At 51.5% G+C, this 25,268-nt stretch overlaps 1 protein-coding gene and 1 long non-coding RNA gene across 6 annotated transcripts; one reads left to right on the top strand and one right to left on the bottom strand.

The window, feature by feature from the left end:
* Positions 1 to 2,368: 2,368 nt before the first annotated feature.
* LOC110348343 (uncharacterized) lies at positions 2,369 to 3,761 on the bottom strand. The gene is made up of 3 exons (XR_002393494.2): positions 3,150 to 3,761; positions 2,666 to 2,966; positions 2,369 to 2,570 (listed from the first exon to the last, which is right to left on the bottom strand). It is a non-coding gene; the product is annotated as an uncharacterized LOC110348343 (long non-coding RNA).
* On the top strand, positions 2,916 to 24,881 carry Ovol2 (ovo like zinc finger 2). Of its 5 annotated transcripts, XM_004840862.4 has the most exons (4): positions 2,916 to 3,196; positions 3,757 to 3,962; positions 16,003 to 16,192; positions 19,743 to 24,881. In XM_004840862.4, exons 1-4 carry the CDS (start codon positions 3,097 to 3,099, stop codon positions 20,057 to 20,059), a joined length of 813 nt encoding a protein of 270 aa, XP_004840919.1. In that variant the 5' UTR covers positions 2,916 to 3,096; the 3' UTR covers positions 20,060 to 24,881. The 5 variants fall into 5 exon arrangements, with proteins under 5 accessions (XP_004840919.1, XP_012926311.1, XP_012926309.2 ...); XM_013070857.3 differs by lacking the exons at positions 2,916 to 3,196; positions 3,757 to 3,962 and adding an exon at positions 4,081 to 4,297; XM_013070855.3 differs by lacking the exons at positions 2,916 to 3,196; positions 3,757 to 3,962 and adding an exon at positions 4,463 to 4,709.
* The last annotated feature ends 387 nt before the right edge of the window (positions 24,882 to 25,268 follow it).

Here is a 25,268-nt window from a genome sequence, read left to right on the forward strand (position 1 = left end):
GATATTTAAGCTTGTGTGTCTGACTTATTTCACTTAGCATTATGGTCTTAAGGTGCATCCATTTTCCTACAAATGACTCAGGTCTACCCTCTATGGCAGTGTAGTACTTCATTGTGTGCAATTACCACATTTCCTTTATCCACTCATCTGTTGACGGACATATAAGCTGCTTCCAGGATTCAAGAATTGTGCTGTTATGGTCAGGGATTTAGCTCAGTGGTTCTGCCATCTTCCTCGAAAGCGCAAGGTCCCAAGTTCTATCCTCTGTACCAAAAAAAAAAAAGAATTGTGCTGTTGTAACAGACAACTCCTGCCTGAATTTGAAGACCCGCGTGTGAGTGTGTGTGCGGTGGGATGGTCTCTACAGCACCCAGGATGGGAAGAGAGGTGAGGGGAAGCACAAGGTGGCAGATTTCCTCACAGGAGAGAGAAAAGCTTCTCAACATCAGGTTGGCCAATCAGAGAATAAGTTGATGTTTGAAACAGTGAGCTCTCTGGTGCTGGAAGTATTCAAGCCTGGCTACACATTCGAGGGATGCTGTACAAGACCCTCACCCCTTAGGGACCATGTCCCTTCCAACCTCACGCTAAAGGTTTTGGGGCTCATTTCACACCCTATTGCTGGAGGCATCAACGAAGACAAAGGCTGGTTCTTTTTATATGTCAATAACCTTGATAAACCTCTATCAAGTCTGATAAAGAAAAAACAAAAGAAGACAATATATTAGAATTCCCTTTTCCCAAAGAAACAGCCTGCAAATATCACAGTAGAGCTTAGCAGTGCACGCCAGTAATTTCAGCACTCGGGAGGCTGAGGCAAGAGGATTGTGGTGAGTTCAAGGTCAGCCCAGGCAGTATGGCGAGACCTTGTCTCAAAACAAACAAACAAACAAGCCAAAAATCACAGTTGAGGGTTGTCAATAGTTTAGAATAAAAGTGTAGTGATCCTGTTATTTTTCATTCTCAAGTCCCTAAAGTTTGTGTTGCTTTCTGAGGTTTCTAGCTATATAAGCCACTGCCCTATAATCTCTTTAAATAAAAATACTCAAGTGGTCCAGGTACTCATGGATTTAGAATCCCATAAAAGGGGGGTGTGTTATAAATAGGCTCAACTGTCTCAAAACAAAGCATTTTTAATGAAGTCTTGAAGACTTTGAAAGACAAGGGATAATTGTGTGATTTCATAGCTACACTTTATTTTTACTCTTTCATTTAACCGAGCTCCTTCGTTCTAGCAAATCTCCATTTCCTTGGCAGATAAAAATACATCCACAGACTCCCAGAAGCTGCGCCACGAGCCTGCGAGCCAAGAAAGCAGCCTCCTTTCCGTGTAGGGCTAAGGAAACGTCCGCCTCCTCCCCGGATCACCAGGATCAAAGTCTTTGTCATTCTTACAGGGTTTTTCTCTGACTAAAGCGGTGGTTCAGAGTTCAGTCCGGAGTGGGTGAATCCTCGGGGCAGTCTGGGGCCCTGGCGCCCCTCTCCCCTGCGTCCCCCGTGCGTGAGCCCTGGGAATCCGCCTGCCCAGCAGAGAAACCCGTTACCAGGCTGCGGCCCCAAAGGCCGACGCCAGGCGGAAGACGACCGGGAAAACCGCTCTGTCGATTCTTGGCCCGTGGGCTGGGTGCGGAGCGGGTCGGGTTACAGACAGGTGAGGCTGTTTGCGGGGTGAGCCTCGGACACCGGGGCACCTCGGGCCACACGCGCCCTCGCACCCCTCAGCTGGCGGGAGTCCGACTGGCCTCGGAGGGGGGCGCGGATCCCCAAGGCGCGCACGGCCGCCTCGAGGAATTTTGTCTCTTTCTACACCAGCCCCCTCCTCACCCTCCTCCCTCCCAGGAATACAGGTAGATGGAAAATTAAAAAAATAAAACCAAACACCAGGTTTCCCAGCCACCGCCCCCCCCCCCCCCCCCCCGGCAGAACAAGTGAGAAAGTGTCGCTGAGTATGTTCCTTTCTGGAGAGTGTTTCCCAGCCTAGAAATGTGGGGGTCGAGCGTCTGGGGGCGGCAATAATGGGAGTGGGCGAGGCTTGGACACTTAACTTCGAAGCTGCGTTTGCATAATATTCATTTGGCTTTTGTTTCCATTGTGTGTCCCTTTGGGGGTGGAGGGACTCTTGGGGTGCAAGGTCTTGGGGGTAGAAGCTGCTCTGGAGGGCAAGCTTTGTTTTTCTTAGATTGAGTGACACAAATCAATAAAACATGTTCTGAAATGTTTGACTTGCCGGGGATTTAGCTCAGTGGTTCCGCCGCCTGCCTCGAAAAGCGCAAGGTCCCGAGTTCGATCCCCGGTACCAAAAACAAAAACAAAAAACCAATGAATTCTATGAGGCTTCAGGGGAATGAAATGTTTGACTAAAACATCCTGAACTCAAAATTTTTAAAATTTATTAATAAATTTACTGATTGACTTAGGGGCTGATGCAGATGATAGGGAGCTTAAGTCCCCAAATTACCAGCTAAGAGTCCTTAGGAGGTTCCTGGCAACTTCGTCTTCGAACAACCGAGATTTCAGCAGTCCCAGGGAACGACCCGAGGAGGAATCCGGCCTTTTTCTGGCTTGCTTGTCTGGGACAAATCCAATTGGGGGTGGGGTGGGGGCCAACTCGGGAGACCCCACTTGCGGGGGGGGGGGTGTCCCAGGAAGCGGACCTGGGGTTTACCTTAGAGTTGGTCCAGAGGTTCTTGGGATGGGGGAAGGGGGCGTGGGTCGATTAAAAAATGTTCTCCTTTTTTAAAAAAGAGGAGGGTGGGCTGAGACGTTAAATTATTTTGCAAACATTCATGCCGCGGGAAGGGCTGGGACAGGCCGAGCGGCTGCCGGAACCGGTCGGACAGGTAGCGAGCTTGTTGACACCGTTATGTTGCAGGGCGCATGCTCGTTCCCAAGTTTCCTGGTGCCTTTTCTATTCCACCTTAGGAAACTTTTTCCCCCGGCGTGGTCTCATCCTCGATTTAAGACACCTGTGTCGGAGAGCCGGGAGTCGCGGGCGCGCGGGGCGCAGGGAGGAGCAGGGGCGGGGGGGAGGTGCGCGGGGGGGGGCGCGGCCGAGACCCAGCGCCTAGCGGAGCCGGGCGGTGCAGGGGCCTCGCCATGCCCAAAGCCTTCCTGGTAAAGCGCAGGAGCCCGGGTGCCGCGGCGCGCACCTGGACTGCACTCCCGGATGAGAACCGCGCGGACGTCTACATCCCAGGTGGGCGCCGGGGATGGGGAAGGGGAGGCGGTTTCTGGCGGGAAGGGCGCTGCGGTCTCTCCTCACGTCCCTCGTAGCCCCCGGGGGTCTTTCAGGCTGGGAGGGCAGGGATCGAGGCCGGGAAGCCGGGGCGCCCCGCGGTCCTCCCCAGTGCGAGTTTCTCCTTACCCGGCTGTCGGGACCGTTGGCTGCGGCGCGATCAAAGTGGCCCGGGGAGTGGGCTGAAGGGCCCCAGGGGTTCCCTGCACCCTAAGGGAGCGCATACCCCCACCCCCCCGAGGAGCAGGGAGATCAGACCCGCCTTCCTCGGCGCGAAGGAACTTGGCGCGCACGTCCTGCGCGGCGCGTAGCCCTCTGTCCCTCGTGGGTGCCGCGGTTGGGGCTGAGGACGCGACCCCCGCACGGATGGTGCGAGGCCTCAATTCTGAGTTCTCTCGCCCAGCCCCGTACCGCCGCCTGCTTGGCGAGATGCCCGGGTCCCGGGCGGCGGGTTTTTGCCGCGGGCACCCGGACCTGACGCCGCGTGTCTCGGGACGCGCCCCCCCCCCCCCCCCCCGTAGTGGCCTTGGGCCGGCTGCTCCACGGCCCTCCTGAAGACAGTCGCAGCGACTTCGGCAGCGGCAGCAGTACCGGCGAGCCCGGAGGCACCGAGAGCAGCTCGTCCCCGCGTGCCCCGGAGCGCGACACCCCCGAGCCCCGCGATGCCGGGGGCGCAGATGGACACCTGGCGGCGAAGCAGCGCCCGGTTGCCAGGTCGAAAATCAAGGTAGGATGTCGACTCTGCCCCCGCCGCCACCTGCACCACGCCCTGGCGTCAGGCGCCCCGGCCGGCGCCCTCCCTTCTGTCCCTGCCCCTGGGCGCCCGCCAGCCTCCTCTACGCGCCCGGGGCCCGCGTCTCCAAGCGCGGTCCCTGACGCCCGGCCGCCCGGGAGGACCAGGCACAGCCGCCTCCCCTCCGAGTCCACTGCGCGCGGGGCGTTGCGCGGCGCGTGCCCAGGCCGCCTGGGACTCGGGGTCGGGAAGGAGACGGTGGCGACAACTTGTCACAGCCTACGCCCCTTGTGATCTGGACCTTGCCCAAGGCCGGGTCTGGAGCGCAGGTGAGACGGAGTCTGTGTGGGCGCTTTGGATGTGTCTTGTATCAGACCTTTGTGCATCGGGTTGATTGATACGATACAAGTGTTCACCTAGGTTAGCGCCTTTAACCCAGTGCATGGTCCCCGCTATGGTCGCGCTTCGATGCCCCGTCGAGAATTCTAAAACTTTCAGGGACCTTGTCTCGGTGCCCATCTACACTTTCCCGGTAGAAGTTCCAGGATTATCTGTCCCGGCCGGAGGGTTCCGGCACCCGAAGGTTTAAGAAATCCCGTTTCCCCGCCCCCGCCCCCTCCCTCGCCAGCTAGAGGTTGGGGGTGGGGATTTATGAGTCACCCGACCCCGGTGCCCTGCCTGGTGGGCGATGGTGCCACCCAGAGAGCCAGGGGAGGATTCCAGGGTGCTCTAGGGCGGAGGGTAAGGTGGGGTGGGGTGGGAGAGCCAGGGGAGGATTCCAGGGTGCTCTAGGGTGGAGGGTAGGGTGGGGTGGGGTGGGGGAGAACCTTTGGTAGCCGGCGGGCTAGGAAGGCTGCCGTTACTTTCCTGGGGTGGGGTGGGTGGGTTACCGCTCTCCTATGCACATTCCTGGCTCCCCACCTGGCACCGGGGTGGGTTGGGAGCATTTGGTTATGAATTAGGGTTGGAGTGCAGAGCTGGCGCGTTAGAGGATGTTGTCAACTGCACCGGGGATTTAACAGGATTGTTGCTGAAGTTCAAAGTCGCCTGGCCCGAGGCGGTTCTGGGGCCGGTGGGGTTAAGTGGGAGGGAACCGGTGGCGCTGCCCTCCGGTAAATTCTACAAAGTGCCCCACTTGCATATCTATCGCTGGGCCGGAAGGACAATTGGAACATTGTTTTGGGAGCGGCTGTAGCCAGTTTGCCCTTCTGCCCCCCACCCCCAGCCTAGTTTCCCCTGAGAGCTAGTGGGGGGGGCGGGGGTCAGGGGGCGGGCGGGAGAGCCAGCCGCTAACTACTCCTGGGGGACGCCGCAGGCCTTCGGAACCAGCCCTGAGAATGAACGCCGCGGTCGTCTCGGCGGTGTGCTGGGGGAGGGGCGCGGCGCCCTCGGTTCCGGACCGTTATCAAGGTGCCTTTCCTTTGTCCTTTGACTGGGAGAATTTACTGGGGGTATTCAGCGTTTGGCTCTCTCTGCTTCTGCTCAGAAAATGGAGGCATCTTGGTATGAATGTGTTCCAAGCAGCCAGCTGGGTTGGTTACACACGATTGTGATCCCAGCACTCTGGGAGACTGAGGCGGGAGGATCACAAGTTTCACCCAGCCTGAGCAACTTAGTGACTTGGGAAGATAGTGCCTGAAAATAAAATAAAAAGGGCTGGAAATGCAGCTCAGTGTTGAGGTGCCCTGGGTTCAGTCTCGAGTCCTGGGGTGGAGGCATTGGCAGTTTTCACATGACCAATCAAGGCATGCCGAACTCTTGCAGTTTCCCTAAGAATTAGTGTCCTTACTGGGCGAGGAGAAAAGCCACACCAGCATGAGGCCCATTCATGATGTGGGACATTGCCTTTTTTTTCTTTTTTCCTTTTTTTTGCTGTGCTGGGTTTGAACTCAGGGCCTCATACATGGTAGATAAGTGCCCTGCCACTGAGCTTCCTCTGCAGCCCAGGGCATTGATTGCATAACTTAGTTTTCATAGCTTGAAGACCTTCGGTGGGCAGTGGCCTCTTGGCACCAAAGGAAGTTTGGGCTTGAGCTGATGCCCCTGGACAGCAGCAAGCCACCTACCACCTGAGGCTCCCTGCTGTGCACAGGGCCAGGAAGATAAACCTCTAGCAGTACCAGTTAAGCTTTCTCAGCTGCTTAGTTGTATGACCTTGAGCTAACTTTGCGTTCCTGGGGCCTCAGTTGCCGTGTCTGTAAAATGGAGCTAATGATTGATGATCCTTGCCTGATAGAGCTGTGAGGACAGAGGAGTACATGTGTCCACTAACTGTAGGCTCCACCTGGTTGGTGGGGAGACAGCCATTGTTAACTCTGTGAACAGGACAGTAAATTGTCAAAGCAGAAGCCCCAGTGAGGATATGAACGATCCTTCTGATGTGGGTTTGAAGGCTGTGGAGACTGGAGAGGCAGGCCCCAGGGCACGTGGGCAGCTTGGGGAAGGAAAGGACCCAGAGAGCTGAGATTGCTCCTTGGATGGGCCAAGAGTGTTACAGGGCTATGCCAAGAAGTGTGGGTGCTCCTGGAGGTGCAGAGGGGCAGCCTGCCAACTGTGCTCGTAGATCTGGTATCTCCTCGAAGCCTTAGTTTCCTCATCTGTAAAATGGGAAAAGAATAGAATTGGCCTCAGAAGTGTCAGGGAGGCTAACTAAGGTAATGGATGTTTAGCGCTTTTTGTGCATACCAGGTGGCCCAGCAGGAAGTCACCAGACAGTGACCACAGCAGGTGTGCTAATGTCCACCTGCTGTGTTGCTGTTGCTGTAGCAGCGACCTGCAATTCCCCAAGCTAGTGGGTCTGGTGGGAAGCCCTGGGGCAGCTTGGGAAAGGCATCCAGCCCGACCAGCTGTCTCAGATTGTGGGCCTGGGGGCAGGTTGTGAAATGCTGTCTTCACCACTGGGGGCCCTGTGATTTGCAGAACAGATAGGGTGAGGGAGATACCAACATCCTGGAAGGTGTGTATGCCAGGTCCCCTTGGTCCCTTCTGTGATGGCCCCATTTGCAGGTCTCTAGCTCCGGGCAGAGGAGCCCCAGGGAATGCTGACCCCTGTGTCCCTCAGAGTCTCCCCAGAAACGAAGTCCAGAGCCAACCCAGAGCAAGTGATGTCCCGTGTGCCCTCTCACCCCATACCGCCCCGCTCTCCTCTATGGGTTCTTCAAAAGAAAGTGAGTTTAGATTCCTTCAAAGCATTCTCAAGTTCTCATCTGGCTGTCTAGTGCAAGTCTCTCAGCAATGACAGATGAGTGAACTTGGGGTAGTCTCCCTGACATAGCTTTTAATTATGGAGAGGCAGCGTAGTACAGATCTGTCGCCTGCTTCAATAACCATTGTGACCATTCCTTCCCATCCACAACTGCTTCATTCTCCCGAACGCAACTTCCAAGCAAATCTCAGATGTCACACCAGTCACTTATGGAATAAGCACAGGCCACACCTGCAGGTGTGGTCCCAAGGATGCCAGTGCCCCTCCCTCCCCTGGCTGCTTTGTTTGGGTAAGCAGTGGCCTCACAATGGCCAAAGGAGACATTTCTCCGGAAGTGCCCCGTCTTTAAGTCATGAGTGACTGTATTTCAGCTGTAATACGTAATCACACTCATGTGAACAATTGCATGGGAGTTGTTGACCAATTGTGCTGATTCCTGTACTCCCTCAGGTTGCTTAATCTGGTGTTGTAATTGATTGACTCTCGTCTTTCAGTCTCTTTACACATTTGCCTTCCCTTTCTGTTCTGTGGCTGAGCAAGTGGATTTGTTTTGTAGTTCTCAACAGTCTGGGTTGGGTTGAACGCCCTGCCAAGGCGTTGAGCATTCCTGGGCCACAGCGTTTTCTCTAGTGGGTGGTTGGGCTACACTGCGTTGTTCAGTATGGCTCCCATAGGCATAGTGGCTTTTAACTGAGATGAAAAAGTGAGCTCCGTGGGCTTGGGTATGGCTCAGCCCTATATAGAACACTTGCCTAGTGAGTACAAGGTCCTGAGTGCAAGTCCCAGTACCAGCAAAAGAATTTCAGTGCTGAGTGGCTGTGTGTGCTTAGGAGCTCCTGTCCTGGACAACCCAGAATTGCATTTTTCTTTTTTTCTTTTTTAGAATAGGAAAAATTTATTGAGAGAAAGCAAGCCTAAGAGAGATAGAAGGGGGACCAGAAAGTGGGTTGGCCCAGAATTGCATCTTCCTGTCACCCTAGAAAGTTGTGTGCTTGGTGAGACATTTCATTTTGGCTAGAATATGTCACAGTAGGTATGCGTTTCCATTGAGAGGAACTAGATGTTAGCTCTTTTTGTGTGATGTTAGCAGCTTTTGTGTTCAGAGCCTAAATGCTTTGGATTATTCTGTATTGCAAAATAGCGGTATTAAGCCAGGCATGGTGGCCCATGCCTGGAATCCCACACTTGGGAGGAAGGAAGATTGCTACAAGTTTGAGGCCAGCCCTGGCTATACAGAGTTAAAGACCAGCATGGAATGCTTAGCAGGGCGGGGCGGGGAGGGAGGGACAGATGGTATTAGTGCTGTTCATTTTTTTTGCTGATGTATTTTTCCTTTACTATTTTTTTTTTTCTCGGTGCTGGGGACAGGATCCAGGGCCTTGCCTGAGCTAAGCACGTGCTGTTCCACCAAGCCACACTCCCAGGGCCTGGCTGATATATTTCTATGGAGATGCTTCTCTGAACTACTGTTTGATTTCCTGGTGGGATAGTTCATTTGGGAAAGACAGAATTGTTGATTCTCTTTGTTTATCTTTATTTATAAATGAAGATAATCAGTGGGTTGCCCAGGATTCTCCAATGATGGCCAAATAGTTCTAAGTATTGTTGTGACTCATAACTTTTTCTCCCTGGTACTGAGGATTGAACCCAGGGCCTTGGGGATGCTAGGTAAGTGCTGTACCACTAAGTAAGCTTCACCTCCAGCCTCCCTTCCCCCTGTTAAGTTTTCATTTGAGACAAGGTCTCACTAAGTTTCTCAGGTTGGCTTTGAAATTCTGACTCTCCTGCTTCAGCCTCTGAGTAGCTGGGATTACAAGTGTGTACCACAATACCTGGCTTTGTGAATCATGATTTTAAGTAGTTTTTAAAAAACTGCCAATCTCTAAAATGTACAATAGACATTGGGAAATGGGAAGAAAATGTTCAAATGAGATGGAGAACAAGGGAAGAGGGAGGGGGAAAGGATAGAAGGATTAAAAAAGGAGAAAATGGAAGGAAAAATGGAAACAAAGCTTTTGTATATAAGGAGGGGAAGAGGTACAAATTCCCTATGATGAATGTTATCATGTATATCTAAAATGTAGGAATGCATGTTTTGCTTTAAAAAAATAAACAATTGTCTCCCTCAAAAAAGGGGCAGGGCAGGAATGTAGCTCATGGTGCAGTGCCTGCCTGGCAAGTGTGAGTCTCTGAGTTCAATTCCCAGTACCAAAAAACAAACAAAACAAAAAAACTATCCATCTGTTGTTTAGAAGGGAACAAAAGCTCTGTGTCTTAACTCCTGACCTCCTATTTCCTATCTCCCAGGACAGAATTAAATTCCCTCCTCTTCCCCAGTGGAACTTGCTGCTCACCTCCTGGCTGTGCATTGGAGCAACCAGACTCCTCCTACAGTGCTCCTGTCAAAGCCAGAGAAGACTCCCTGCTGGGGCTGTATCCCCAGCACCCGGCAGAGTGGTGTCTCAGAGTGGACACAAGTCAACATAGAACAAGAGCGCAGGCAGTGGAGAAGGGACAGTTCCTAGACACAAGTGACAGCATTTGAAAGGAAGTGAGGAAAGCAAGATCTGGAGAAATGCTTGGAATGGATGCTGAATAAAAGTTAGCCTAATTAAGGGCTGGAGATTTAGCTCAGTGGTTCTGCTGCCTCGTAAGCATAAGGCCCTGAATTCGATCCCCGGTACCAAAAAAAAAAAGTTAACCTAATTAAAAGGAAGAAAGGAGGACTAAGAGAACATCATCTATTAATAATACCAGTTTGATCGATTGATTGATTGGTTGATTGATTACAGTGCTGGAGACTGAACCAAGGGCCTCAAACAAGCTAGGGAAATGCTTTGCCACTGAGCCACCTCCTCAACCCCTTGTACCTTTTTTTTTTTTTTTGAGACAGAGTTTCGCTATGTTGTTCAGGCTGGCCTTGAATTCACGATATAGCCCAGGCTAGCCTTGAACTCATGGTAGTCCTCCTGCCTCAGCTTCCCAAGCACTAGGATTATAGGCATGTGCCACCTTGTGCCAATTTTAAATCTGAATACTGACGAGGATTTTTATTGTTGGAAAGGACCACATGGGTTTAGTTGCAGACAACAGAATCCACAGCAGCTATTTTAAGCAAAGAAAGGATGGTTAATTATGTGGCACCAGGTGAACTAAAGAAAGACTAAGCCAAGCTCCAAGAATGACTCAGAGCCATAATGCATTCCATTCTTTTTTTTTGGGGGGGTACCGGGGATCGAACTTGGGTCCTTGCACTTGTGCAGCAGGCGGCGAAACCACTGAACTAAATCCCTGGCCCGCAAGGACTCAAATGTGGGATAGAAATTTCTGAGGCTACAGAAAAATTCTAACCCAAGTTTTCATTGAGACTCTCTCAGTTGTTAGTGGCAAAGCCCAACCCAACGATCTTTATTTTAGCATTGGCGTAGTGCATTGTAGAACATTGGTGCTGTCCAATATGGCAGCCATTGTCAATGTATGGCTTTGATGCTTTGGCCATTGTTGAGTCTGACACAGGACATAAAGAATCTGAAGCTTCTTTTTACCATAGTATGAAATACTATAGAGGTTCATTTCCCTCCTCCCTCCCCTATGTCATGCCCAGCCCCATGGACCCATACTGTAGTCATCTCTTCATTGAGAACGGGGTATTGCGAAGCCTTAGGAAATGGTACATGAGACCAGAGTGGGTCTGAATCCCAGAGGAAGTGGGAGATGTACTTGCCATGTTCTGAGCACTCAACGCACAGCCAACACACCAGTGGAGAGCTTGTCCAAGTGGCCACCGGAAGATAGCTTTGGACCTAGTGTGTCCTCCCACAGGAAACAGGACCATAAATTTAATGAACTGGTGTGGTGGCAGCATTAACAGGAAATAAAGGGTCGTCTCCCTTTTTTGTTGATTTCCTTCAGAGCTTTGACAGGTAAGTGATCCCAGCCAGCTTTGAAGTTGGTCACAGAGCCCACTGAGGTCCTTGTTCCCTGGATGCTCCTGACCCTTCAGAAGCCCTGATACAATGATGGGTTTGTTCTGCTGCAGAGGCCTGGGTTTTAGAAGTATTTGAGGGGGATTTTGGGTGTCTTTTAAAATGAAAGCCGATATCCCGCAGAGAAGCGCCAACCTAGGCTCCAGGAATTGCTTTCTTCACCCTTTGTCTTTCCTGACCTCAATTATTTCTAGACTGATGTTGTTTCCCATCCTCTAGGATAGGTTCCCCACTTTGTTAATAAGCCTTTTGCAAAGTGTTAGTTTTGGATTAAGGGTGAGATAGACCATCAGGCCTTTTCAGAAGGTAGCAGGGTGTAAATCCCACTTCCTGAGGCAGGTCTGAGACAGGGCTCTGTAAAGTAAAGACATTAATGACTTCTGCATCAAACACACAGATGTCAGTGCTACGGGGGTTAAAGTCTGCATCTTCTCACATTGATTTGGACTGTGTCTCACTGCCAGACTTTTGGGGTAAAAAGGTGCAGGTGAAGGGGTAGGCTTGGAGTTAACACCAGAAGTTCCTGGTCTTTCCCCTGCATCATAGAGAACGATTCAAAAGCAAATTGAGAAACAAGGGATTTTGACCCACTAGGTTTTTCTTAGGATCCCAGAATTTTGGAGGTGGTCTAATTGTAGTAGGATTACCACGTGCTGGGTCCGTTTAAAGTTTTTCTTCTTTGAGTCTTTCATTTATTCCCAAGAGGCAAATATCATTGGTGATGAAATGGAGGCTTAGAAAGGCTTAGTGACTTGCTTGTACCATTCAGACAAGAACTGGTGGGGCAGGAATTGGACTCGGGAAGCTGGAAAACAGGCCCTGCTCCTATCTGCTTGTGCGCTGGAGGAGAGGGTGTCGTTGCATAGGGGCATTGTGACCCAGGGATGTTAAATGACAAATCACACAGCCAGGCTAGGTTTTTATTACATTCAGTATTTCTTTCAACATATATTTTGTTACACTTTTTTTTTCTTTGAGGAACCGGGGATTGAACTCAGGACTTTGTGTTTGCCAGGTAGGTGCTGGTGCCACTGAGCTAAACCTCTGGCCCTTTCAACATATATTTTGTTTGCTTTTTGATCTCTTGTTTTGTTTTGAGATTAGGGTCTTGCTATATAGCTCAGGCTAGCTTTGAACTCATGGTCATCCTCCTGCCTCAGCCTCTGGAGTGCTGGGATTGTGGATGTGCGCTAGCACTCCCACTTCAGCATTTTTTGTCTCTTGTTCCACAGTTGGACTAAGTTTTGGCTTAGGGGTAACTTTGTCTACTGCTGGTAGTGTGGAGTGAAGGGAAGCTGCTATTATTTTTGAACTTTTAGGAGGCAGAGAGTTGTGGACAAACCTGTGGAAACATTTTTAATTATTATTAATAAAGGTGGCTTAGCCAGGTGACTGATTACCTGGGGAGAGTGACCAGTCCTCTGACCTTCCAGTCTTCTGTGTCTTCTGTGTTGTGCGACCCGTCTGGGACAGGACACTCAGAAATGGGCAGGCCTGGCAGGATGTGGCACAGTGTCTGGACACACTCTTCTCAGGTGCAAGGTCCTGGCTTCCGTGCCTGGCACAGGAAGAAGGAAAGAAGAGCTGAGCGGTGGTTGCACCCCTATCTCTCTGCACTCGGGCTTGAGGCAGGATTATAAATTTGAGGCCGTGGGCTGAGGATTTAGCTCAGTGGTTCTGGTGCCTGCCTCACAAGCAAAAGGTCCCAAGTTCGTTCCCTGGTACCAAAAAAAAAAAAATTTGAGCCCAGCCTGGGCAACTTAGCAACCTAGCAAGTCCCTGTCTGGAAAATAAAAATAAAAAGGGCTGGGCATATAGCTCAGGGTGAAGGCCCTAGGTTCAATTTCCGGTGCTGCAAATAAACAGGAAGGAAGGAAGGAAGGAAGGAGGCGAATCTGGTGTTCTAAGGAGAATGTGACAAGGTTCTTGCTATTCCAATCTGATCTGTTCCTCCAGTGCTGTCACCCCAAACCTAGTACCTAGAAAGCATTGGTGTAGTCTCTTGGTCTCTTTTCCCTTATGAGCGACTGGGCTGCTGTTCTTGCTGTGGCTTCTCCTTCTCCTGCCCTGGGCTGGGCACCTGGGAGCCACTCATGGGTGTGGTGCCACCTGCTGGTCCCCAGCTGCTCCATTGAGTGGTTCTTCCATCATTCATTTTTTTTTTTTTTTCCATCATTCATTTTGTTTGTCTGCTTTTTGTTTTTTGATTGTTTTGAGACAGGATCTGTCTGTGTATGTAGCCCATGGCCTTGAACTCATGGTGATCCTTCTGCTTCAGCCTCTCCAGTGCTGGGATTATGGGTGTGCTGCACCACACCAGTTTGGTGGATTGCGGGGTTGGCCTCCGGGTGAATTCCCTAAATAAGCCACTTGATGGTGACTCAGTTAAAATGCTATGAAATGGGGATGGATGGGAAGGTGGAGAAATGGGAAAAAAAAATAAAGCCTCCATAGAGCATCAACTTGCGGAATATCTGCTTTTGCAGTAAGAAAACTGGAGGAAAGGTCACCGTGGGTAGGAGAGACCTACAGGCCCACAGGCAACTCCTTTTCCCCATTCCCATTTCCTGCCTGTTCCTGTTTTATCCCTTGGTTTTTCTGGGCGCCCCTTGAGTTATTGCTAAGCACCCTTGCCTGTGCCCTTCAAGATTTTACTCTTTTCCAACAAACAACGCCAATGATTTGAGCTTTCCCTCCTGGACAGCAGTAGAAGTTTTCCGCCCATATTCCATGCCGAACACTTTAAAAATAGGAATTTACCAAAAAGACTAAAGTCGGCAAACTAGAGCTCAGGCTTTAGTGCCTGCTGTAGGGTGCAGACCTTTAATCCCAGCACTTGGGAGGGTGAGGCAGGAGGATCCCTGCGAGTTTGAGGTCATCTTGGGCTGCATAGTGAGTTCAAAGCCAGCCTGGACTTTTCAGCAAGACCCTGTCTCAGTCAATCAATCAGGAAGAGTTGCTGGGTATGGTGGCCCACGCCTGTGTAATCCTAACGCCTTGAGTTTGAGACCAGCCTGGGCTACATAATGAGACCCTGGCAAAAAGGAAGGAAGGAAGGAAGGAAGGAAGGAAGGGAAAAAGGAAAGAGTTTAGGCTCTAACTGTAGTTGGCAAGGTTTTCAAAGGCTGGCAGCATTTCACAAATCTTTACCTGGAATTACAAGGTTTTGTTGTCTGTCCTGTTTCCTTTGCCCCTATGACCTCTATGTTGTATAGACTTGACCTTGAAGGGTGCAGGGCAGTTAGTGGCCACACAGAGTCTTTCCCTGTCCCCTCAAGGGAGGCAGGGACCAGGAAGGCTGGACAGGAAGAGACCTGGGGAACCTTGGCCCCTACTGGTGCCCATGGGGGAGTGGCTCTGGGATGAAGGTGGCCCCCTGGTTGGGTCACAGACTCAGCTGCAGTGGCTGCTCTCTGCCCTCCAGGGCGCTCTCTTGTGTCTGAATTAGTGCAGCTGTATTAGGGCCCTAAGGGGACTTCCGATGCTGTTGTCCCTCCCCTACTCCATCCTGAGCCCCATGCTGGTCTCCAGGTCCCACTGCCCTGGCCACAGCCTCCTTTCTTCCCTCATCTCGGGTTGCATTCAGGGTCAGTGGCCCCCGAGGTACCTGTGCACCCCAGCTTGTCAGTGTTGTGGCCTGGAGACTTGTCTGTGTACCTGGACTATGGCATCCTCAGGGATAGCTGTCTGGGTGCCTGGGTTTGTCTCGGGGCTGGAGACACCTGCTCCCTGAGACACTCCAGCCTGGGCCGCACTTGCTGACCCCAGGGCCTTGGGCCATGGGAGCCTCAAGCCCCATGGAAGATGTGAGCAGAACTTTCTGGAAGGAGATGGACGGCATTGTCAGCCCTCTACAGGCTTGGCCTCTGTGTCCAGGGATTCAACCCTGTGTGGAGTGAAAAAAATCTGAAAAGCTGTGTCTGTACTGGACACGACACAGGCTTTCTTCTTGTCATTATTCCCTATAGCCTAGCAACTGTGTGTGTGAGAGAGAGAGTCCTCACCTGGGATTAAACCTAGGGCCTTCATGCTGAGGTGCATCCCTAGCTCTTTTATTTTTTACTTTTTAAATTTTTGAGACAGGGTCTTACTAAGTTGCTCAGGCTGGGCTGGAGCCTCACTTTCCTGAGTGCTGGGATGACGGGCATGCGCCACCATGCCTGGCCCTGTGTCACTGTTGTTTGAGACCTTGTGGGTCAGGAGCCCGGCTCAGCTCAGCCAGCTGCTCTTCTGTGGCCAGTGGTGACCCGAGTCAGCACCCACATCTCAGTGTTCTTGTGTGTGGGCTCGGCCTTTGTACACAGCAGCTGGCATAGGAGGGGGAGGCCCTGGCTGCGGGGTCTTCTAGGGCTGTGCATTGTCGGGTTCCATCTCACCCATTGGTCCAGGGGTCCTATCCCTGCCCACACTGTTGGGGAGGAAGCAGCACCCAGCTCCTGATGATGGACAGCACTCACCACAGGAAGGAGTAACTGTGGCCTGACAGTCTTTTTTTTTTTTTTTTGGTACCGGGGATCGAACTCGGGTCCTTGCGCTTGCGCAGCAGGGGGTGAAACCACTGAGCTAAATCCCCGGCCCTGGCCTGACAGTCTTTAGACTAGGACAGGACCATACTCCTCCCTCTGCCACTCTATCCTCACTGCTGGGCTCTGCCTTGTGGTGCAAGCTGGCTGCTGGGGCCCTGGCCACCAGGAGCCACCCCTTCCTGCAAGGAAAGTTCCCTTCTATAAGCCAGGGGACCAGAAGTCTGGTGTACAGAAGAGAGGAGACCACCTTACCTGGAGCCAAGCCCCTGTGAGTCCGCACAGGAGTCCCGGGCTCTCACAGCCTCTCCCCACTCCAGTTCACTACAGGGACATGCAGCGATTCAGTGATACACAGCTGCGAGCTCTGTGGCAAGGGCTTTCGCCTGCAGCGTATGCTCAACCGCCACCTCAAGTGCCACAGCCAGGTGAAGAGGCACCTGTGCACCTTCTGTGGTAAGGGCTTCAACGACACCTTCGACCTCAAGCGGCATGTCCGAACGCACACAGGTGAGGTCACCAGGGACATCCGGGTCCCCTCTCGATGCTGCCACCTGCTGGGCTCCTCCAGCCTGTTTGGACTCTGGAGAGGCCCAGAGCTAGTCAGGGGGTTCGTAGAATTGGGGCACTTGACACACGCTGGGTGGGGACCTAAGTCAGCACCTAGGCCCTGCCACCAGCATGTGGCTCTGTGTCCCTCTCCAGCACTCTGTTTTGTTCCCAGGAAGGAGGCCTGACTCGGTAAACACCAGGGTGACAGAAAAACATAGTGACTGCTTAAATTATATGCCACTTATTACAGTAAAGAACTCATGGGTATGCATGCCCTCCCATCGTCCTTGCCGCTTTCTGCAGCAGCTCTGGAATCCTTTTTCCTGAGAGTCTCTATGAGGTGTGATCAAAAATATGGTGAATGGTGCTGCTGAGTGCCATCCAAAAGGAAAGGCAGGCTCATAAAGACATGATGCTGTGTCCTTATCCACTGGGTCTAAGACTCTGGTTCTTCCCCAAAGTCAAAATGACCACAAAGGGCATTTTGAGTTGATTCAGGACATAGAGGCACCCATGAAAGCACAACTAGACACTCAGGAAAGAGGACTTCCAGAGCTGCTGCAGAAAGTGCCACCAATGATGGGAGAAGTGTACACGAGAGCTGGGCATGGTGCCACACACCTGTGATCCCAGCACTCTGGAGGCTGAGGCAGGAGGATTGCTATGAGTTCAAGGCCAACCTAAACTACATAGAGAGACCTTGTCTCAAAAAGCCAAAAGAGGGCTGGGGATTTAGCTCAGTGGTTCCGGTGCCTGCCTCGCAAGCGCAAGGTCCTGAGTTTGATCCCAGGTACCAAAAAAAAAAAAAGCCAAAAGAAAGAAAGTGTACTTGAAGCAATTGAGGGTGGTTTAAAGGACACTCATGGCAATGTATATTTTACTTTAAAATTTAAACATTTTCTGTATTTGTTGATCCCTGCTATTCCACCCCCCCCCCCCACCAGGTATCAAACTTCATGACCTTGTGCTTTTTTTGTTTGTTTGTTTTGTTTTTGGTACCGGGGATCGGGGATTGAACTCGGGTCCTTGAGCGAAGCAGGAGGTGAAGCCACTGAGCTAAATCCCTGACCCTGACCTTGTGCTTTTGAGGCAGGCACCACTGAGCTAAATGCCCAGCCCTGTTGATCTGCTGCTGTTGTCGTGATCTTCCTGAGAGATTGGCCTGAGTCTCCACCCACAGACCCCTCAGGAAATCCCATCTCAACCCTTTCCAGTTTGATCGTGCACTATCTCATCTAAATCTATCTGGTTCTAACCCCTCCAACCCCACTCAGGCTGCTGCCCACCCTCCCACAGCCTCCTAATGGGCCCTGTGTAGAGCCCTCATCTTCACCCCTTCTGAGTTTAGGCTTCTCAGCATCTGGGGAGCTCCTCACCCCCACAGTGCCTGTCTTAGGTCTGCTGTATTCGATTTTCTTTTCTAGTGCTTATCATGCCTTGTTGTCCTTCAGGTGCTGGCCTGGGAAGAGTGTCCCCTGCCTTGCGGAGTGGGCTGCCATGCTAACAGATACCTTTCTTGGTTTTTTCTTTTTAAATATTTTCTTAAAGTGAACTTTTCGTGGAGGGTAACGTATATCCAGAAAAGTGCACAAATAACAAGAATCCAAAGGTGTAGGTTTTTCCCAAAAGGAACATACCTACACAACTAATGCTGGGACAAATATTGTCAGGCGCAGTGGTGCATGCCTTTCATCCCAGCATTCAGAAGGCTGAGGCAGGAGGATTACTCTGAGTTCAAGGACATCCTGGGCTCCATAGTAAGACCCTGACTCAAAAAAAAAAAAAAGCAGTGGACACTAGAGTTTGAAGACAACTCTAAAGCAACAACTGAAAACCCTAAGAGTTCTCAATTTTTAATATGGATTTCATATTGAAATGGTAATGGTTTAGATATATTGAGTTATAGTATAATAAGAATAATTTCAGGTATTTCTGTTGATTTTTAATAAGGCTCCTAGAAAATACTAAATTAACAGGATGGGGATTTAGCTCATTAGCACCGCGCTTGCCTTGTAAGCACAAGGTCCTGTGTTTGATCCCCAGTACCAGAAATATTATAAAGTGGCTTGTATTTTAATTTCCATTGGGCAGCATTAAGATAATTGAAATCTACAGATAAGCATTTAATTTTTTTTTTTCTCCTGGTACTGGGGATTGAACCCAGGGCCTTCATGCTGAGCTACATCTTAGCCCTCCTTTTAATTTTTTGAGACAAAAAAAAAGGAGGGTGAAGCAGCAGGGTGTGTGTGTGTGGGCATGCGGACACACACGTGTGCAGTGGGGCAGGCTGGGAGTGAAGGTGTAATTGGAGGCAGGGTGGAAGGCCCCAGCTGGCACGCACCTGGAGTCCATAGCAAGTCCAAGACCAGCCTGAATTGCATAGCAAAACCTTGCCTCAGTACCCCCACCAAAGATAGGATCTTTAGTTTGTTGAGAGACAGGCTTTACTGTGTAGCCCAGGCTATGCTTAAACTCAGAATCCTCCTGCATCCGTCTCCAGGTGCTGGGATTATAGGCATGCATCACAATGCCTGTGGGTTTTTTTTGAGACAGGGTCTCACTATGTAGTTCAGGCTGGCGTTGAACTCATTATGTAGCCCAGGATGACCCTGAACTCATACCAATCCTCCTGCCTCAGCTTCTCAGGTGCTGGGATTACAGTCATGTATCACCATGCCTGCCCTTTTCCCTCATTTTGAACAGGAAATTCATGAGTAGAGGTGTCTGAGTGCCCTCCCTGGCCTGTGAGCCTCTGTCGGGGTCCTGGGACACTCAGTCTGGAGGAGGGGCACTGGCCCTGGTCCCTCACTGCCCAGTGCTGTCCCCTGGCTTTTTTATGTGAGGGGTTGAGACAAGGTTTTGCTTTGTAGCCCAGGCTGGCCTCGAACTTGGAGTGACCCTCTTCTCCTGCCTCAGCCTGCGCCACCATGCCCATTCTTGTCCTTAGGGTTCATTTTGCATTGTTTTGGAGCTGTGATTTTCTTTTTTTTGTACCGGGAATCAAACCCAGGACCTTGTGCTTGCCAGGCAGGTGCTGTGCCACTGAGCTGCATCCCGGCAAGAGCTGTAATTTTCTTTCTTTCTGTCTGTCTTTTTTATTCAGTACTAGGCATTGAACCCAGGGCCTTTACACTGAGCCCCATCCTCAACTCTTTCTTTTTATTTTGAGACAGGATCTCACTTAGATACTAGGCTACCAGGCTGTGCTCAAACTTGGGGCCCTCCTGCCTCAGCCTCCCAGATGCTGGAATGGCAGCTATGGGCCACCACACCCATCTCCTTTCCTTTGGCATGCTCAGCTGAGAATTTGAAGGCCCCCAGTGGGGAGGACAGGTCTCCCTCAAGAAGCAGGGCAGGCCTTGGAGATGTCGCCCTCTAGACAGTTCTGGGTACCGCTGGGTCCTGGTCCTCCAGCTGCGGCCCCCTTCTGGTCATGCGACCTTTCCTGGCATGGTGGGAGGGAGGCAGTGACCTGGTGGTGACTTGGCTGTCGCCCTCTTCCTTGCAGGCATTCGGCCCTACAAGTGTGACGTGTGCAACAAGGCCTTCACGCAACGCTGCTCACTGGAGTCGCACCTGAAGAAGATCCATGGCGTGCATCAGCAGTACGCCTACAAGCAGCGGCGAGACAAGCTGTACGTGTGTGAGGACTGTGGCCACACGGGTCCCTCGCAGGAAGACCTGTACCTGCATGCACACCGTGCACACCCGGGTAGTGCCCTCCTGCAAAAGACTTCCAAGAAGTTGGCGGCGTTGCTGCAGACCAAGCTGGTGGCCTCATGCCCTGGGGACGCTAGCCTGAGCGAAGAAGAGGCCCGGAAGTGAGGGCTCTGTCTGAGGGTGCCTTGCGCCCCCATCCCACTGGCTGTTTTCTTTCCCCAGTACTGGGTATTGAACCCAGAACCTTCGCACTGAGCTACATTCTCAGCCCTTGTTTTTTATTTTGAGACATGCTCTCAGTAAGTTGCTCAGGCTGATCTCAAACTTGGAACCCTCCTGCCTTAGCCTCTCTGAGCGCTAGGGTCACAGATATGTCAGCCACAGCTGGCTCCCACTCACCCTTCATCACAAGTGTTGGGTTCATCTTTGTCTGCTTGGGACAGCAGCAGTAGATCCCTTCCTAGGTGGCCAGCTCCTGTGTGATTGTGACTGGGTCCATTTTCCACACTGCCGATGGGCTGGGGTCAACAGCAAGAGTTTTTTTTTGGTATGATTTTAGCACATGGAAAGAGGGCTGTGCTTAGACCATCATTTTATGGTGCCTTGAAATGCTTCTCAAGAATGGAAAATGAATTTTATTAGAGAGTTCACAGAAATTATTTTAATAAATGAAACGTTCATGTGAAACTTTAAAAAAAATTGGCTGTTGAGCTATAGCTCTGCGGGGCTTGCTGTGGACACTGGTCATTTGAGGGAGTTAATGGTTGGCATTGGTGGGTGGGGTCAGAAAGCAAATCTTTTTATTTTTTTGAGACAGGGCTTTACCTATGTAGCTCAGGTTGGCCTTGAACTCACAGCGGTCTTCCTGCCTCAGTCTCTGGAGTGCTGGGATTCTAGATGTGTGCCACCATGTTTGGCTGGTAAGACTTTTTTTTTGTTGGGGGGGCCGGGTTGAGGCAGGCTCTGTTTATGTAGTTCAGACTGCCCTTGAACTCATTATATAGTCCCTTGAACTTATGGCAATCCTCTTGCCTCAGCCTCCCAAGTGCTGGGGATACAGGCATGCACTACCATGCCTGGCTGGCAAGTCCCACTTGCTGAGTAGACTCCCCCGGCTAGGGCAGAGTAGCACCTCAAGGTGCCCAGAATGCTCAGAGCACTGCACAGGCCTGCTTGCTCTCTCTTGGGGGCTGGGCACTGTGTGGTGCTGCTGGGAGCCTGTGGCCCATGGCTGGAGTCAGCAGGCCAGGCCCCACCAGGTGGATTAGGCAGAGGGCATGGGCGCAGAAGGTACAGCCTTCAAGAAGCCCAGGGTCCAAGGGGCCTTTTGGATCCTGAGCTGAGCATGTGGAGCAGGAAGTGCCTACCGCTTGCCTGGCGCCACCTGCCCAGCCCTGGTACCACCTGGGCCTCACGGTCCAGGCAGACATGGGGGGGGCCGAGGCCACATCCTGGTCCCCACGCAGCTCACCCCTCATTCTGCTACATCCCCAGCTCTCCTGTCCCTGTCCCCACCGCTCCCTCTGCTGCTCTGATCCTGGCCCTGTGCTGACATCTGGGCATCTCAAACATGAGCCTGTCTCTCTCCTGAGTGAGAGGAAGGAAGCAAAGCCTTTTGGTGGGGCTACATAGCAGCCCCAGGACACCGAAGGGCTGCCCAGGTCAGAGCCCGCTGCTCATGAGGGGGCCAAGCCGTGTCTTCCTGTCCTCACCCTCCCTTCCACAAGGAGAAGCCAGGCATGGTGGCGAATGCTTGTCATCCCAGTACTTGGGAGGCTGAAGCAGGAGGATCTTCTTGAGTTTCAGGTTAGCCTGGACTACATAGCAAGACTCTGTCTCAAAAAAACAAAAAAGGGGGCTGGGGATTTAGCTCAGTGGTTTCGTTGCGTGCTGCACAAGTGCAAGAACCCAAGTTCGATCCCCGGTACCAAAAAAAAAAAAAAAAGGCTGGGGATGTAGCTCAGTGGCACCGCAGGTACCTAGCAAGCACAAGGTCTTGAGTTCAATCCCCGGTACCAAAAAGAAAAACCGAACCAAAGAGCGAGTGAGCTGTTTTCAGGTTCAACTGCATGACCCAGATAGCTTTGGGGACCCCCCTCCAGGTCCTGGTGACCCCTGCAGGGCTGAACAGGGTCTGAGCTGTGTCACCTGGCTCTCCACGCGTGTGGCCTGTTTTATTTGGCCACATTTAGGTGTCTGGCAGGGCAGGGTTGGATGTGGGCTCTAGGTTGCAGCCTCTGGGGACCAAGCTGGTGCACAGGGTTAGCTGTGGACACGAAGCTGACACCTGTGTCTCCCAGCTGTGGCCACAGCAAGGCTAGAAGGGGCAGGGCCTGGCGGCTGCAGCCACCAGCATGAGCCAGGACAGGGCATCCTTGTGACTGGCCGGTGGCCTGTAGCCCATTTCCCACAGAGTGGTGAACCAGCTGACAAACTCTGTAGGGTCAGATTTTCAGTAAACAGCACTCTAGGCTATGACAGAAACCCGTTCAAAATGACTTCAGCAGAGGTGGGTGTGGTGGCACATGCCTGTAACCCTAGCACTCACAATTTCTTCCTTGTCAGGAGGCCGAGGCAGGAGAATCTCTGAGTTTGAGGGTAGTGTTGGCTACTTAGCAAAACCCCATCTCCAAAAAAAAAAAAAGGCTTAGGGGCCACTGAAATCTACTTGCAGCCTCATCCTGGGGTGCTGCGGGTGTGAATGGGTCTCAGACCTCCTGGCTTGAGCAAGGGGCCCAGACAATGTGTGGCTGCCACTTGCTGGGGCAAATAACCTGGTGCACAGTGCTGGGGCTCCAGGGGGGAGGAGAGAAGTCACTGGAGGTGGAGGCACAAACACTGAGGTCCCCAGCTTTGCTGTCTCCCAGGGTCACTGGTATTTGATAAAGGACCTGCTTTGTGGCTGAGTAAGTAAATCAGTCAATGCAGATTAGGTGGTGTTTGGGGAGGAAATTCCTTTGGTTTTTTGAGACAATGTCTCCTTATGAAGTTCAGGTGGTCTTGAACTTGGTATGTAGCTCAGGCTGGGCTGGAGCTCAGGTGATCCTCCTGCCTCAGCCTTCTGACTAGGAAGAAATTATGAACGTACTTATATAATGTACGTAGAGAAAAGTCTCCAAAGCCTCTACCATCTTGGTTAGCTGCTGTCACCAGCTTCTCATTTAGCTTCACCCATACAGAAATAAATAGCAAGCTGTATATTCTCGCCTTTCACTGTTTTAAAGTCTGAATTAGCAGAGAGCATATTATGCATACTATATGGTACTTAGTATTTTTATTTTTTATTTTTGGTACCAGGGATCGAACACAGGACCTTAAGCTTGCCAGACAGGCGCTGTGCCACTGAGCTGCGTCTCCAGCCCCTATTTTGGTTTTTTGAGACAAGGTCTTGCTATGCAGCTCAGGCTGGCCTTGAACTCATATGTAGTCCAGGCTGGCCTCAAACTTGTGGCAATCCCCCTCCCTGCCTCAGCCTCTCAAGTGCTGGGACTAGAGGTATGCACCACCCATGCTTGGCTGGTATTTTGGTTGTTTTTTTTTTTAGTACTGGGGATTGAACTCAGGACCTTGTACTCTTGAGGCAGGCGTGGTGCCACTGAGCTACATCCCTGGCCCTTGGCTGGTATTTTTATTATACATCAAGTAGTTTGTTCTAGAATAGTCCTAAATCTATTTTCATTTTTATTTTGGGGGGTGGCAGTTTGAGACAGGGTCTTGCTATGTAGTTCAGGCTGGCCTTGAACTCACTACATAGCCCAGGCTAGGCTCGAATTCAATCCTCCTGCCTCAGCCTTCAGAGTGCCAGGATCACAGGCATGTGTCACCACACCCAGCATTGGTGTTTTTTTCCTAACTTCTTTTTTTAAAAATAAAAACCCTTCAGTCTTCAGTGCTGGGGTCAAGCCCGGGCCTTGCCTGCTGTGCTCAGTTGTCTGCCAGTCCCTGTGGTTGCCTTCTATAGTAGAGTTGGACTCAGTGCCCTCCACGGTAATTCATGCCAGCTCACAGCATGCCATGGCCCAGTCCTTGCCCTGGGCCCACCCTGTGCTCGGGTTTGGTCCCTGGCCAATCTGATAGGGAAGTGGCTTCCCAGTGGGTTGGGTGCCTTTCTCTTCCCAGTGTGGTCAGGGCAGTGTCTCCCTGCACCCAGGGCCGGCAGCTGCTCCTTGCTGGGAACAGCGACGTATCATCCTCTTCACCCGATCCTGCCTGACTTCTTTCCTCCCTGATTTCCTGAGTGCTTGCCTGTCTGTGTGGACACAGTCTCAGGACTGTGATTTATGCTGCTGGCTGTCCACTTAGGGATGTCACTTAGCTTTGGGATGTCACTTAGCTTTGGCTTCTGCAGAGTCTTTTTCTTTCTCGGCCAAGCAGAAGTGTGGTTGTTTTGGGGCCTTTTCTCCTGTGGTCTGATGAGCCGGGCCAGGCAGGCAGTCTGCCTCCAGGACGTCACTTGGAGATCTCCAGTCATCGCCAAGTGGTTGCTGTGCACACAGAGCTGTGGATCCACTGTGCTGTTCTCCAGATGGCTGATGGGGAGTCTGCTTCACAGGGAGAGGCTCCAAAACACACCCGGGAACACTTGCGTCAGGAAAGGTCGCACGCCTCAGCGGAAGGCCCCGCAAGTTATATAGTAAGGAGCGATTTTCCTTAATTAGTAAGATTCATTTGTTCAACACATACTTCTCCAGTGCCCGTGGTGGGCTGGGGACTCTTCTAGATATCAAGGCAAGAAAAAGAGACCTTGGTCCATGCTGTAAAGACCTCAGTCTCTTGGGCAGAGGCAGACAATAAACAAGTAGGTAAGTGCACACCACCTTGAAGCTGAGCATGGTAATGCATGCTTGCAATCCCAGCACTCAGTAGGCAGAGGCAGGAGGATCCTGGAGAGTTCAAGGCCAGCCTGGGCTACATAGTGAATTCAAGGTCAGCCTGAACTATGTGGAGACCCTGTCACCAAAAGCAAAACCAAAAAATTAAACAAAACTAGCTCGGGGCATGTTGTTGTATGCTTGTAATCTCAGCACTTGGGAGGCTGAGGCAGGAGGGTTGCCACAAGTGGGCAGCCTGAGTGACATAGTGAGTTCCAGGCCAGCCTGAACTACATAGCGAGACCCTGTCTCAAATAACCAACCAAAAAAAAAAAAACACCCAAAAACTAAAACAAAAAAACAAACTCTGGCAGAAACTGTCTATAGTAGATATCATGGAGAGGATTTTGCTTTTTGTTTTTTCAGTGTGTGATCTGAACTCAGGCCTCATGTATGCTAGGCAAAGGCTTTTTACCACTACATCTCTAGCCCTTTAAACATTTTTTTAAATTTTGAGACAGCGTTTTGCTAAGTTGCCCAGGCTGGCCTGGAACTCATAGCCC

This window comes from Heterocephalus glaber, unplaced genomic scaffold (assembly GCF_053883595.1).
Source record: "Heterocephalus glaber isolate CG9 unplaced genomic scaffold, H.glaber_assembly_v1.0 deba00001532, whole genome shotgun sequence".
Taxonomy (NCBI): domain Eukaryota; kingdom Metazoa; phylum Chordata; class Mammalia; order Rodentia; family Bathyergidae; genus Heterocephalus; species Heterocephalus glaber.